Below are 14691 nucleotides of genomic sequence, written 5' to 3'. Positions count from 1 at the left end.
TTCCTGCTGGCCATGGAGGAGCCTTAATTGATGCTCTTGAAGGTCTCTGGGTGCCTGTTTATGATCACAGCCCTGGGTTGCTGTCACAAGGCTGCTCTGGGCTGCCTGCCCCACGTGCTGGATGGGAAAGCTGCAGGCATGGTGGTACAGAACCCACCTGGTGCCACCAAGGTGTGTCAGGCCCAAGGAAGGCATGACTCCTGTTTAGCTAGGAGAAGAACATTGCATGCAAGCCAGGCAGGTGATCTGGGGATAAATTATGGCACTGCTGGGCAAACACAGGAATGGAACTGGCAGCAAATGATGTGTGTGCACTGGGGGCCTTGGGGTTGAGAAGAGGCAAGTATGAAGCCTGCAGGAACTCTGTCCTAGGAGGGAAGGGCAGTGTCAAAGCCAGGGTTACAAGCTGAGCTCCACTGTCCAGGTCCCTCCTCTCCTGCTGCATTGATGTGTCTGTCTGAGCAGGTCCTTTTCACAAAGTTTCTGCCATGGGTTGAATGAATAAAGTCTTCCCTGCTTGAAAACAGCCTTGATGGAGGTTACACTGTTGACCAAGGGTTGCCCAGGTCTTGTGGTCAGGAGGCTGTAGGAAATCTCTGACTAGAGACAGACACACGTGGGATTCTTCTTCCCTTCTCTCTTCCTTTGTCAATTTGTTGTGGGCATGAGGAGAAATGATGGACACTTGCTGAAGTGCAAATGGGAACAGTGGGGGATTCTCCTGGGCTCTGCCAAAGCCCATTCACAAAATGAAGGAATTCAAAGGTGTTTGTTGGAAGGACAAAACAAGGAGTTAGATGACAGATCAGGCTTAGCTTGTGTTTGTCTAGGGCTCCAGTTCCTAACTGAGAACACAAAGTCAAGGGCCAGTGGTGAGTGTTGTGGCTTCACACAGCAGCAAAGTCAATAACCCAGACAGGGGTGGTGAGGAAATAGATCAAGTAACGGGTTGTCAGGAAAGGTCTCCTATTCCAGGAAGCTGCTGGGAAGGTGTTTGAGTCATCACAGCCTCCTCAGTCAGTCTTGCACCCAGCAGGTGAGGAAGCAGGTTGTCACCAGAAGGAGCTCAGACAAGCTGGTTGGCTCTGGCCCAGCCTTCAACACACAAGCTCTAGTTCCCAATTAGGTTTGAAATCCATCAGCTCTCTGCAGATATCCATCAGATACTTCCTTGAAAGAAAAAGGTGTGAGGTGGCTGCAGGAGGGAGAAATTGCCACACTGCTTCCTTCATCTCCAGCTGCTGTGTACTGCAGGTTTGCATTTCCCTCCTAGAGAAACCCTAAGAGGATTTCCCATGGATTGATCACAGGAGCTCACAACAAGTACCATCCAGACCCTCCTTGTGGCTGGTTGATGTGCAGGCTTTGAGGAAACTAGAACATCTTCACAGCACTTAAGACCTACTGCTGTATCATTGCCAGGAGCTGAGGTCCCTCACCTTTGTGACCAGGATGTGACCCTCTCTTCAGGGCTGGTGGGATGTTCTTGCCCTACCAGGGGCCTCTTCCAAAGGAAGTTGTCAAAGGCCTGACACAGACTTCTCCAGACACAGCACTAGGGGCATTTTCATCCTGAATTAAGATTAGATTTGACTGAAATGGTGCCAGAGAAACCCTGGGAATTTCTGTGTGCAAGCTCCAAATTCTGGAGCAGGGTGGAGAAATTCAGATGTTGCTGTTCAGGATCACGCCAAGGATGGGTTGGAGTCTGGCCTAGAGGGTTTTTTTGGCCTAGAGGTTTTCCCCATTTGGGCTACTGGAGTCTCCAGTAATAATGGTGGGACAGTCTTTGAAACCCTCCTCCTGGTGCTCTGCTCAGAGCTAAAGCTCAGGCAGCCACACTGCTGTCCCACTTCACCCTTTCCCCTTTTGGCTGCAAAACCTGTTTGATAAACGTGTGCCCAGGAGCAGTGGGTTGGATTATGGATGTTACATGTACTTGATGCTGGGTGATATATTTTGGGAGCTTTTAACACTGTAGAGGTGCACTGGAATTACACTGTACCCCACTTAACATTGACTGTTTATAGATCACTCCTAGATTTCTCAATAATCTTAAATGCCATGGAAATGCACCCAATCTGGCCCACATCTGTTCCTCTGCTTTCTTCTCAAAATGTAGATGCTTAATAGGGATTAAAAACTTGATACCATTGCAGTCCTTTCAGAAACTCTCCCCTTAGCATGTCAGGTTTGGCAACAGTGTCTCTGCACTCCAGACAACATCTCTGCCTGGAAATGTAAATCAATAACTGGTTTGCACAGCAGAAAAGGTTCAGCAAAGAACTATGCAGGGTCAGTGCAGGGACACCTACATGATATGTTCTCTCCATTGCTCTCTCCAGACACTGAAGGGGAGAGGAAATATACTAGCATTTCCAGAAGCCCAAAAAAAGAGAGCAGAAAGCTGCTGTGCAAAGCATGATACTGTTAAAGAATAAGATTTCTGCCCCAAAGAGCTGGGAGTGGAATCAGTGCTGTGGTGCAGCATAAAGCCTCAGTATGTAGGCTGTGATTTTTTTTTCTTTCCTGTTCACTGCCAAAATTGCTCGGGTGTTTTATAAACTATCACCTATGTGCAAAGGATCCTGAGCAACAGGGATATTTTCTGCTTTGATGATCCCTTGTTTAAAGCTAGAAATGTAAATTTGCCTTTCTTGGAAAGCAGTTTGCAGCACCCAGTTGGCTTTCTGCTCCTTTGGACAGGAGGAAAAAAAAAAAGGCACCTGAATAGTGGAGTGGGGGGGGACTCATTTTTCCACCCTGCAAGAAGGTTTGTAATTTCAAAGACATTTCCCCACTGTAAATGAGGGAGAAAAATAGAATTCTTAAGTGCTGCTTTGAGCCTTTGTAATATTTTCTTCAGATTCAACCCATCACCCAAGCAAACAATGTGTCAAAACCATTTGGACTTTTTTTTTTTTTAAGGCAGGGGCAAAACTTTGAATGGAAAAAAAAGCCAAAATGGTTCAAACAGATTCTGGAAATTGAAGTGGAGAATTAGCTGATCACAACAACTTTACAGATTGCTTCAGCTTTGTCAGACTTGCACTTTTTGGAGGGATAATTCCTGACCAAGTCTGTCCCAGAGGCTATTATTGTCTTACTGTTGTCCCTTAGTTGAGTGCAGTGCTTTATCCCAGTGCTTGCCAGGTAAGAACCACTACGTTCAACAGGACTTGTCATTGACTTTTGCTCTTGATGTTGCCACCCTGAACGTGACTTCACTGGGGCTCCCAGCAAGACATGCTGTGCACAAGCCACCTGGTGAGGTGGTAACTCTTCTTCAGCCTCCAAGTCACAACTTGATGCTCCCACAGGTCTGATCTTTCAGTGCTCAGTCAGAAGCTGGCAATGAGTCTGCAGGCTGAAAACCCAGGGCAGAGCTTTGCTGCTGTGGGCTAATTAGCAGTCATGACTTCATCAGGTCTCCACCTTGGTGCACATCACCACCACCCTGCCTGTCCTGAAGCCTCAGCAGAAGTGGTGCCTAGACCTCCTGGTTGTTTTTTGTTGGAACTCCTCAGGATGTTTATTCTTGGCTGCCACCTGTGTGCACATGGGTTCTCACTGGGAAGCTGCTAAGATCACTATCAAGTGTAAAGTGTTATTACAGGTCTTTGCATTTCTCTGTCCCTCTCTGTTGTCTGTTGCCTTGTACTTTTGACACTGGTTACTTCCAGTTTGATCTCAGGAGCTCACAAAACATAGTGAAGCTAAAATCAAGCTGCAGTCAGTAGCTTCAGTTTGCTATAAAGGGTGTTTGTCTGCACTGGAAGACTTTTGGGGTTCACGTGAGCTTACACTGTAGGTATTTAGGGGCACTTCTTCACCTAGTGACTGTAGCAATGGAATCCTCATCCTGGCATTCATAGAAAGAAATTATTTTACTGGGTGCCTCTTGATAAGTGGAAATTGCTGGTTGTGGGAGGAAAGAGAGATAAAGGAAAGGTGGGTTTGATAGCTCTATATAAGGAGAAAACTCTTCCCTTACTATTGCTACTCAAGCTGCTTATGCAACCCTTTCGCTGCAGGATTAGGATGGAAAAAAGAGCCTACATTCTAAAATCCTGCAATAATTAACAGCCCCATCTCTCACAGGTCTGCCATTTGGAAGCTGCTTTTGCTTTTTCCATTAAGTTGGTGAGTTTTGCCAAAGTCTTTTGGCCCCCAGCCCTGCTCTCCACTCGCACGGTGCTGGCTGTGCGAGGGGTGCGGGCGCTGAGCCCTCCTCTCCTTTACAGCCCCCTCCGTGTCCCTGGCATGAAACTACATGCTGGATTTTCCCCAAGGCTTGTTCCCCTCGCTGTGTTGGTCAAGAGGGATGCTGGAAGCAGATCTGGGGGGTGAAGGTTACCCTTCCCCAAAAAGCTGGGCTCCAGTTGGGTGTGTTGCGTGCCCAGCGTAGCTGCACAAACCTGACCCTCAGCAGGGAAGGGGTGTTGCTAACACTGGGGCTCCTGCTGACCTTGGGGTTCACATCGTGTTGGTCACCCCCTTTTCCTTGCCTTCCCCATGCTCTCCTTGGGAACTCAAGCCTGGCTGCTGATAACCCAGCAAGGTCTTTGCTCCACACACAGTTATGTCTGCACCTTACAACTCCGTTGTTGCTTTGAAGGTGAGCACAGGAATGCAGGTCTTTCCATGAAGTGGATTTCAGCCTTTTTTAAGTAATAAAAAGATTTCTGCTAGAGGAGGCCATGAAGGATCATCCTATTCTCTTCTCCCACCTCACCTGAGTGGCCCAGGGTAACAGCTCTCCTTGGACTCAGCCCAGGAGCTGTTTTTCTGTGGGGTGACGTGGTTAAAGGGGGTGGAAAGCAACCAAGTCTCCACAGATGGAGATGTCTTGAGCATGGTGAGGTTTTCTTGTATAGGATATAGGACGTGGCTGAAAAACATCCTGATTTGGCTATTCCAAGCTGTTGCTCCTTCATGCATAAACTGAAGCAGCCCCAGAGCTTCTGAAATGTGCAGCCCAGTGTCAGGGTAATGGAAACAGCAAAGAATGATGTGGTTCATCTCATCTGTTTCCCAGCCGATGTGGGGCTGCTCCAGAATTTTGTCCCCTCAAGCCTTGAAGCATTAGGTAGTGGCTGGGTTCCTGTGTGGGTTTCTGTGCTCAGGGCCAGGTTTCCCTACTGATGTGTAAATCCCTGTGGCTTCATTTTAGCTGTGGGAAAGGGTCTCCAGCACTAGATGAGGAGCTGGCCCAGGGTAATACATTGTCTCCGAGGACGTTTTCTTGAGCTAAACTTGAGACTTGATGGCAGGAGAAGAGTGGTCCCTAATCCCATTTGATAAATGATTTGTCTCTGCCAGGTCTGGAGAGAAGAGAAAGCTACACTCTGGCCTTGCTTTGCATATCCCAGTGTTCACACTGGCTTGGCTGAAATGAAGAACAACCTGTGGATGTCCCATACTGCTTTCTCCTGGCTGAGGACTTTCTGTAGTTTACATTTTTGTTCCTCCAGCAGCCCTTGCTGGTCAAGCTGTTAAATATCATCTCTAGAAGATGAGGAAATTCAATCTTCAGACTTTCCACTGGCAGTTTTAAGTCAGCTTAACCAAAGAGTTTCCTATGTTCATTATTTGGCTACGAATCAGTGAAGTTGGTAGGGGGAGGGGGGCAGCCTCAGCCACCTTTCTGGTAGGTTTTCCTCTCTGCTGGGACTTCAAGGCTCAGTTTAGCTAACTTACAGGTCTGCAAGCACTTGGGAGTCTGCAGTTCTCACACTTTCTAAAATTTCCTGCCATATGAAACTACTGAGAAAGACATCAAGAGCAGAGGATGCTGAGTGGTTAGAAGCTGCCCCCATCTTTGCAGCTGGGGGTAAAAAGAGGAATCGATCCATGTGGGATTCTGTATGTTCAGGATATATTACAGCATGTAGTGCAGGAATAGGAGACTCAGCTTGTTTGCTGAGATGCAGGTGACATGTCACTGCGTGTCTGTCTGTTTTCTTCCCAAGTCCCCACAGACAGAAACTCCTGGCAGGTATTTTGACCTCCCAGTTTGGAATTATTTCTCCATCCTCTTGGATTCCTGGTGCGAGACAAGTGCCAAAGAGCAGGGGTAGAGAAGGGACTGCTGACCTGGCACTGGTAACCCTGCATCTCAAAACATTGCTCTAACCCCTCTAACCCCAATGGGAAAACCTTTAGGTGACTTTAAAGTAGCAAAACAAGATCTCAGTTGGAAGCAGGTGCAGTTCTGCTGGTGCCTGTTCTCCACTTCCCAGGGACATGTGGACAGCACCACTGACTTGACTTGTGATCAAGGAGAAGACCCTGAACCAGGCAGCTAGTTTCTGTTACTAATGTTGTAGAAACTAATTTAATTTTTATTTTTTCTCTTTCACTTTTAGGGGATTCTGCTTTCTCTGGACTGTAGTGTGTTTTACCTGGTTCCTGGGATTCACACAGGGAAATTCTGAAGGTGAATTACTTCGTTTCTTTGTTTTTTTCCTCTCTTCTTTCAACCAAAGTAAAAGCCAAGTCTCAGGTACCAGTTTAGGACTATCATTTAATGATGTCTGAGCCTTGTGCACAGAATTAAATGCATTTCTTGCTGATCATTGCAGCACTGGTGCTATAGATTATGCAGTTAACAGCTAGCAAAGAAGCCAGTTTTTCACAGGTGATTATGACCCTCTCAGGATTTTCAGAAGTGCCTGCCTCTCTGGTGGAACTGATGGGAAAGAAGCACTTTGGTGTGTCTAAAATGTCACTGGCATCTACCTGCACTTGCTAGTACTTAATTGCTTTCAGAAATTGCCCCTTGAGGATGGGGCATTAAGGAATTAAGTGTCTCTGGCAGACAGGTTTGTCCTCGACTTGAATGCAACCCAGTCATGGCTCTGCAGGCACATGGGATGTAATGCATACAGAAATTATGTGAGTTCTGAAAGCAAAAGCAAATTGAAGGAAGAAAAAGCCCACAGGGGTGGTTGGTAGTGGAGTTACTGTGCCTAACTCAGGCCCTGTGCTGCAGGGGATGTATATTCTGTAGAGGAGTCACCCTGCACATTCACCTCATCCTTACACCTCTTCTCCAGACACCCCCTCCCAGTGCTGCTGGGGCCAGGGCCAAAGTTTGGGAACAATAATCAATGACCCCACAAGAGGAGACAGAATCCTTCAGAGTCAAGCAAAATAAAAATAAATTCACATTTTACAGTTGATAGTAGGAGCTGAGCATCTCTGCAACATCTGTGTGTAAAGGAGCCAACTCCTCCTAAAATAGCAACACCTCTTCCACATGGATGTTTTACAGGGGTACATGCTGGAACTGAGCAGCTTCCTCTGCAGGCAGCAGGCAGCAATAAGTGGACTAGCAGGCTCCAGGGCCCTCCTCTTGGTCTCCAAAACATGAAGGAAAAATAGAAAGTTGGTCAATGCTCAGCTGTGAGCCAGCCCGTGGAGCACTTTTTACAGATGGGGGGAAAACCTTAAATACATCCCTGCCATCAGCAGTTTTGAAAAATGTCAGATTTTCCAAATCCAGCTTCAATGCAGAAGAGGTGAACATCTGGCTGGATCACTCAGTCAAACAGTTTTCAGAACAAGTTTTATGTCAGCTCGTAAAGAGGCAGAACAAATACTCTGTCTTGGCTGCTCTTTTTTCAAGTAGGCTTGAATATGCTGTTTAGATTCATCTGTGTCCATCAGTTTACTCCCGTGATAATTATGGGATGGTGCCATGTCTTTTGGTCATTGCCATCAACCTGAAGGCAACCTTAGTGTGGTAGGTAACTCCCCTCTGAGATACTTCCTCTGTGATAAAGGAATTTCAAAAATCTCACTTGGTTTCCCCACAATCAGACTCAGGCTGCTCCTCTGGGTGCCAGAAAGTAAAAACTTCCAAGGAAGCAAAGGCTGTGAGGAAACATTGGTGACCTGAGACTGTTATCGCTCAGGATTTTCAAACATCATGAGGTTTATAAAAGCAAATAAGAGCTTGTTCCTAAATCTGTGTGAGGATGAAATTAAGCCAATGCTGTGGGCTTTTGAAAACACTGCAGTTATTGCTGTAAGGCTTTGGGCTCTTCCTGCACACTGGAAAATCAGGGAATGCAGAGGATGATTATTCCATAAGTGTTACAAATCTAAAAGATCACGAGGTTAGTGAGTTCATCTGCTGTGCACTGACTAAAGGTCTGGGCAGTAACTTTTGGAAATGTAGCATTTTTTCAGCCCATGTTTAGCTGTGGCATCACATCCCAGCTACTGGAATTTAGGAAGCTGCAAGTTATTTCTCTCCTGCCTTTTGGCTTCTTTTTCTTATGAAGTATTTTTTTTTGTGAGGGGAAAGCAAGAGAGAAAGGAGGAGAAGGGAAGGAGAGCAAGAAATAATTTTCTCCCCTCTTTCAGAGATGATAATGTGACTGTTCAGGAGCTTCTGTGCATTTTATTTCATGTGAAGAGTCTGCTAGAATTTTTTCCCAGTTGCTTAAATGTTGCTTTGTTGCTTCAAGGCACCTGGGACCAGGCAGCTCTTAAGTGAATGTTTTTTTAAATAATGTGTTTTGATGGAAAAACCTACAGAGGAAAAAAACATGAACAGGAAAAAATGCTTTGTTAAACTTGGAGCTACTTAGGGAAGCCAAAATTACCTTGCATTTTACATTAGTTGATGACATCCTGTCATCCCAGGGGATGTGCTCCACCAGCCCTGGGCAGTCAGCATGGAATGGAGAGGCAGACAGGCTGGGTGCATAGGAGTCCTGAGCTCTGTGCCTGGACCTGGTGCTGGAAAGTCCACGTACATCTCCTGCATGAGGTCTGTTTTAATCAGGTTTTGTGTAGGCATCTAGAATTTGGCTCTACCAAAGTGCTTTTTCCCCTTCTCTTAAGCACTGCTGAATGCAGTTGCTAATGAGGCAGTTGGATTGGCATCACAAACAGCAGCAGAGCAGAGAAACATCCTTAGTCTTTGCAGAGCAGCTACTGAATAAAGAGCTTCTGGAGGATAAAGCATCTGTGCCTTGTAGAGACACCACTGTCTGTCTCTGGGAGAGAACCTAAAAATACTTGTAGAAATTGGAAGCTGGAGTCTAGCTCCAAGTTTAAGTGGTAAATTTATTTCCTTAGGGCTAAATCCTGATGCCTTTGAAGTCAGTGGCAAGGGTCCCACTTGACTTTGCTAGAGCCAGGCTTTGGCTTTTACTATTTCATGGGCTCTGGAGATGATCCTGTGGGTGACGCTGCTGTGATTCCTCCATCCAGTACAGAGGGGGACAGCCCCTTGGGCAATGTGGCAGAAAACCAGTGGGGGACCAAGGACTTGTTAGTGTGGGAGAGGTACCATTAACATTGCAGGTGCTGTGCAGTAAATTAACCCCTCTGCATCAAGTGGGAAAGTCTCCACCCCCTGTCACATCTGGCATGTCTTCTCCAGGGTAGTCTCTGCTACAAAAGGAGTCCAGCTGCCTTGAAAAGTGAAGGTGGGAAGAAAGTTGAGCTCAGGCAAAGTAAATATTGACTGACCTGTTCTTGCATGTAAAAATGGCCAAGGATTTTGCCAAAGTCCAGGAACAGAGGTTTTCTCCTTATCCTCCTCCCTTCCTGGGCACCAACATTACAAGCCTCAGACTGGCTGGAGTCACAACCCTTCTGGCCAACAATGAGGATCTCTTCAGTGCCAGGTTTCCAAATATTGGGTATTGTGCTGAACATTTACCAGTTAAGGCTGAAAGAGGCTAAATTCTAAGGCCCCTTAGAAAAGGAATTATTTAACTTTTTTACACCTTTTGATTAACTTTTCCTTTCATCTAGGAAAGCTGCAGCCCCTGGTGCTGGCTGACATGCAGCTGTGATTGGCACTGTCACATTTCTGATTGTTAAACTCTTACCTCGTGAGATCAACACTTGGATTACCCAGCTCAGCCTGGTTTCCCCAAAGAGCATTTAACTGCAAGAGTTAGCTGGTCAGCAAGTAATGGGGATTGTGTTTGGGCAGGAAAGGGGGAAGGAAATACCACGATCCCAGCTCATTTTCAGCAGTGGCAGTGTCATGCCCATCACTGTAGCCCTTTAGCTGTCTATGCCATGTAGGTAACATCTTTTATTGGGCCAAATGTTCAAGCTGGAGGAAGAGAACAAGTTTTTGGGTGTATGAGCACCTTTTTTCAGGTCTGAGCACATTTACTTTTGCAGATTTTCTCACCAGATCTCAGCACCTTCCCCAGTTAAGTAGTTCAGCTGAGACCACCACCAGCTGGCTCTGGTTTGTGTTGTTGTTAAGTGTTCATCTGCCTTGGACTCTGAGCTGTACGTGACTCCTGTTAGACCCTGGGGACAGAAACCAGAGGATTCTGCTTGTCTGTCCACTGTAGACTTCTGGAGTCAGTGGAGAAAGCCAGGTCACTCAGGACAGCAATCCCTCTCGTCACCTCTTGAACAAGGCACCCAGCTTCTGGGTGACAAATGCAAGTCCTGCCCCTACTGCTCAGTGGCAGCCGTCACCAGCCTTTCAGCTCTTCACAAACCAAGTCTGTTTCTTCCAACTTATTTACACAATTTAAGGCTGAAAGATGATATTTTTGGGGAAAAGCACTGCTGTTCAGAACCTTGAGCAGTTTGGTGAAATCTAGGTGCAGTTTTATTCATGCTGGGAGGCACCTTTTCTTCCTTAAGTTCTCCAGAGTCTCAAAGATCAAAAGCTGTTTCTCACTAATTTGGGGAGGGACGGATACAAGGCTCTTGCTCCCTTTGAAAGTTCTCTTCCTTGCCTTCTGGGGATATAAAATTTTGCAATCCCAGCTCAGTCTGTTGTTCAAATTCCTTTCCAGCTGTGTGGTCAGTACCCAGAATTAAATCCCAGAGAAGTGGGCTATTGGTGCAAAGTGGGAGATTTCCTTGTGGTGAGGTCAGCTCCCTTCAGAACATGTGGAGCTGGTTGGTGGCAGGACAGGACCACTAGCCAGATGTACCATGGAGCTGATGTGTTTTGCTGGTGACCAAGCTGAGCATGCACTTGCTCCTTACACTGTGTGGAAGAGCTATGTGCTCTCCTTTCTGCTTGTATGAATGTGTACATGTGAGAGGATGGATGGTTGGGGTTTCCTTTATCCTGTTAACCCTTTGGCATGGACTGGCTTGACCCCCACACCCATCCAGCCCTTGGGTTTCCCAACACCTCACATTTCCTTTGTGTTCCCCTTCCAGATGTGGATGTTCTTCAAAGACTGGGCCTGTCAGGGAAAAGGCCATCGAGTGGATGGTCCTCATCACGTGCAGTTCCTCAAGGGGTCATTCCTTTCAAATCAGGGGTCATCTTCACTCAGCGAGCACGTGTGGAAGCTCCTCTCAGCACCATCCTCCCCACAGGCTCCAGCACCGACCTGCTGCTGGTGCTGAGCTTCTGCTCCCACCGCATCAACAACGCTTTCCTCTTTGCCGTCAAGAGCAAGAAGAAGAAACTGCAGCTGGGAGTCCAGTTTGTGCCTGGGAAGATCATCGTGTACGTGGGCCACAAGCGCTCTGTCTATTTTGATTACAATGTCCACGATGGGCAGTGGCACAACGTGGCCATTGAGCTCCGTGGGCAGACAGTCACTTTATTCTCTGCCTGCGGGAAGCGCAGGGCGCACGCGGATTTGCATTTTAAAAAGGACGAGGCGTTGGATCCGAATGGGTCTTTCCTCTTTGGGAAGATGAACCAGCACTCCGTGCAGTTTGAAGGAGCCATCTGCCAGTTTGATATTTATCCCTCCGCCAAGGCAGCTCATCATTACTGTAAATACCTGAAAAAGCAGTGCAGGCAGGCAGACACCTACCGGCCAAACCTGCCCCCCCTGCTCCCCCTCCTGCCCAGGGATCCCCACACCTCCCCAGGTACCCCACAGCATATGGCGCCCTCCCTGCAGGGGCTGAGAAACTTGACCACTGCTGCCCCATCCTTGGAGTTTGGCAGGGTCACTGCACCCCTGAAGACTCGGGGTTCGGGTGCAACAACCGTCAGGTCGGTATCAACCCCACCATCCCTGCCAAGACTGACACCCAAAGCCACAAAGGTCCCAGTGACCCCACCTCCTGTCCCACCCAGTACTGCCACACAACCACCCGCCCGGCTGCTCCCTTGGGGGACGGGGACCCCCCTCAGGGTGTCTCAGCCCACTCCCAGCACACGCAAGGAGGTAACTCCCCTTCCCACTTTCAAAAAGGCCTCACCAACCAGCCAGAGCCCTGCCTTGGCCAGCAGGAAGGAGTCCAAGCAAGAGACCAAAAAGAAGATCAACCAAAAACCTACGGCTGAGCCCTCTGCAGCAGCCAGCACTGTAAAGCCAATGAGGAGGATGACTGATAACACAACCAGCAGTGTCCATTTCATCACCCTGAAGCAAACCACACAGAACCCAAGCAATGGGCCAGTTCCAAAGAAATATGTGTTGTCCCCTACCAGGAAAGTGGATCTCAGTGATGTCCCTCTGGTGTACACCAAACTGCCCCTGGGCTCTGCCCGTCCTGCCTCCAGAGCCAGAGCACAGACCTTCAACCTCACAACCCCAGCTGCAACTGATGGCTATCAAATCTTTGACCCCCTTGGACCCACTCCATTTCCATTTTTACTGGGATATCCAGGCATGAAAGGAGAGCAAGGACCTCAGGTAAGTTCAAGCCCTTGGTGCTGACTCTTCCCAGTCATAGATCTGCTAGGTGGCTGGCAGACCATAACCTGCAAGGGTTTCTGTAAAGCTTACTGGGCTGGGACAACTGGAAATGGCAGCCAAGCACTATTGCACTTCTGATGATCACAATTCTTGCATCTATCTCAGGGTAAACCTGAGTGCTGGATGTCCCTTGGAAGTTTGTGATTCAAGTTGCTGCTCAATGGTAGATTCAAGAGAAAGTAAAAACCAAATCCCACTTTCCTTCCTACAAATTGCTAGTTTAAAATTTGATGGCCAGGCTGGGGATCTGTTTCACAGCCCTTGTTTTACTCAGGGCCAAGAGGGCAGAGCTGCCAGTCACCTACCAGAGAAAGCCCAGGTGCCTCAAAAATGCACCACAAATGGACTATTTCTTAGTTTCTTTTAATATGTTTGGTACATGAAATTCAGATTGCCAGAAAAGTGTCCTATTTCAGCAAACACAAGTACAGTGATTGCTTCAGGACTTATCTTTTTAAACAAACTCCCCTCTGTTTTTATGGTATAAGTCAAGTATTATTTCTTAAATTTCTCAGAGCCCACACTTAAAGCGTGCAAAGAGTTTCCTTTATAAATGTAACTGCTGCATTCCACACACAATAACCACTCTCAGGGTGTATATCTTGGCCATGTACAAGTATACACACAGTTTGTAATGCTAAAAGCAGTCAGGACACACTAATTATCTGCTGGTTGTTGGGGTTTTCTCAAATGCAAGAATGCAAACAGGACCTTTACACTGAAAAACTTGCAGGAGGATTTGATGTTTCAGCCCAAGTGTTTTGCTGGATCCTGTACAGGACAGAGGGGCTGTACATGTAAAATAGGTTTCTCCCAGACAGAGTTTGTAGCTGCCAAGTTCCAGCCTAGAGCAAATTTTTACAGCTGACTGCTTAAAATGGTGAAAGAGGGTTTATAGTGGAAATACTGAGCTAACTTAAGGAACACAATCAACAGCACTTATGCAGATGTGCTGCTCATTGTTGCAAGTATCACCTAAAGAGAAATGGTTGTGTTTAGCTAAGCCCTCAGTGGGTGTTTATCTTCAGGGTTTGCATGTCCCACCTGTCCCAGTTCAAAGCAGTGGGGTGATTTCTTTCCTTGTGGTTTGGATGAGGGGTCACTGGGGGCTGTGTTTGTTCTATCTCCCATCTCTGGGAGAGGTGAAGCTGCTGCCCAGGGCAGGGGGTGCAGCCCTGTGCTGCTACCTGACTCCAGGCACACAGCCCTGCTGTGGTCTTTGTACTTGGAGTAGTTTTGCTAAATCCCTGAGCAGATAGAGCTTCAGATACTTTATCTTTGGGCAATCTTCTGTGTTTCATGGAGGGTCATTTCAAGCATATTTCCAGGAGGAGAAATTCAGCAAGTGTCAGCTTCTCTCAAAACCCTGCTTTCCTGCATGGGATAAATCAGGGCACCCTGCTCTGAGCCCAGGGAAATCCTGGCCTTTTCCACCTTCTTGTCCTGCAAGTGTCATGAGGATGACCAAGCTCCAAGCTCCCACTTCCCCCTGCAATGTCAAGAGCTGGAAAATCTCTCTCAGCTTGTGAATCATAGCAAAGAAATATATTCAGGCTGTGGAGGGAAGAGGTGGCAGGATTTTTCCATCCTGTCTGAGAACTGGAGACTTAAATTGAGGGAGAGGAGAACATTTGAAGGCTCTGTCTGGCCTTATCCAATTTGAGTCCTGGATACAAAGTAGGGACTTTGGGAGGGAAAGGTTATGGCTGGGCTGCAGCTGGCTGCTGTGCTTGATAGCTCCTGTGACTCACTTGGAGATCTCTGTACCATACGACACTGGATGTGTCTGACGTGGGAAAAGGAAAGAGGAGAAAAGACCAGAATGGGAATGACATGTTGAGAAATAAATGTAGCACTTCTACGGCCAGAAGAGCATGTTTCAGAGCAAGTGCTGATAAATGCTCCGTGCTTGAGTAATTACCTGGCGCCGTCCTCCTGGTGTTGGGCAGACATTTCTGGTGAGGTCAGTCCAGCCCTTCCTGCTCTGCTGCAGGATATCACAGCCTGGCTCTTTCCC

General features: G+C 47.4%; 2 protein-coding genes across 2 annotated transcripts in view; both read left to right on the top strand.

Annotated features, from left to right (window-relative positions):
- The window catches only part of LOC104397931 (collagen alpha-1(XXVII) chain B-like), a 15999-nt gene extending 3740 nt beyond the window's left edge, over positions 1-12259 (top strand). The window contains exons 2-4 of the mRNA XM_010007950.1: positions 6369-6439; positions 11170-11838; positions 12168-12259. Of these exons, the coding sequence (XP_010006252.1) occupies positions 6369-6439; positions 11170-11838; positions 12168-12259 (832 nt within the window). The remainder of the gene's footprint in view (positions 1-6368; positions 6440-11169; positions 11839-12167) is intronic.
- A 123-nt stretch (positions 12260-12382) lies between these two features.
- Positions 12383-14691, top strand: part of LOC104397927 (collagen alpha-1(XXVII) chain-like) — a 33859-nt gene continuing 31550 nt past the window's right edge. The window contains exon 1 of the mRNA XM_010007945.1: positions 12383-12611. Coding sequence (XP_010006247.1) covers positions 12588-12611 — 24 coding nt within the window. The 5' untranslated portion in view covers positions 12383-12587. The remainder of the gene's footprint in view (positions 12612-14691) is intronic.

Source organism: Chaetura pelagica, unplaced genomic scaffold, assembly GCF_000747805.2.
Source record: "Chaetura pelagica isolate M959 unplaced genomic scaffold, ChaPel_1.0 scaffold361, whole genome shotgun sequence".
Classification (NCBI taxonomy): domain Eukaryota; kingdom Metazoa; phylum Chordata; class Aves; order Apodiformes; family Apodidae; genus Chaetura; species Chaetura pelagica.
Note: the sequence above shows the minus strand (reverse complement) of the source record. Positions and strands in the feature narration are given on the sequence as shown.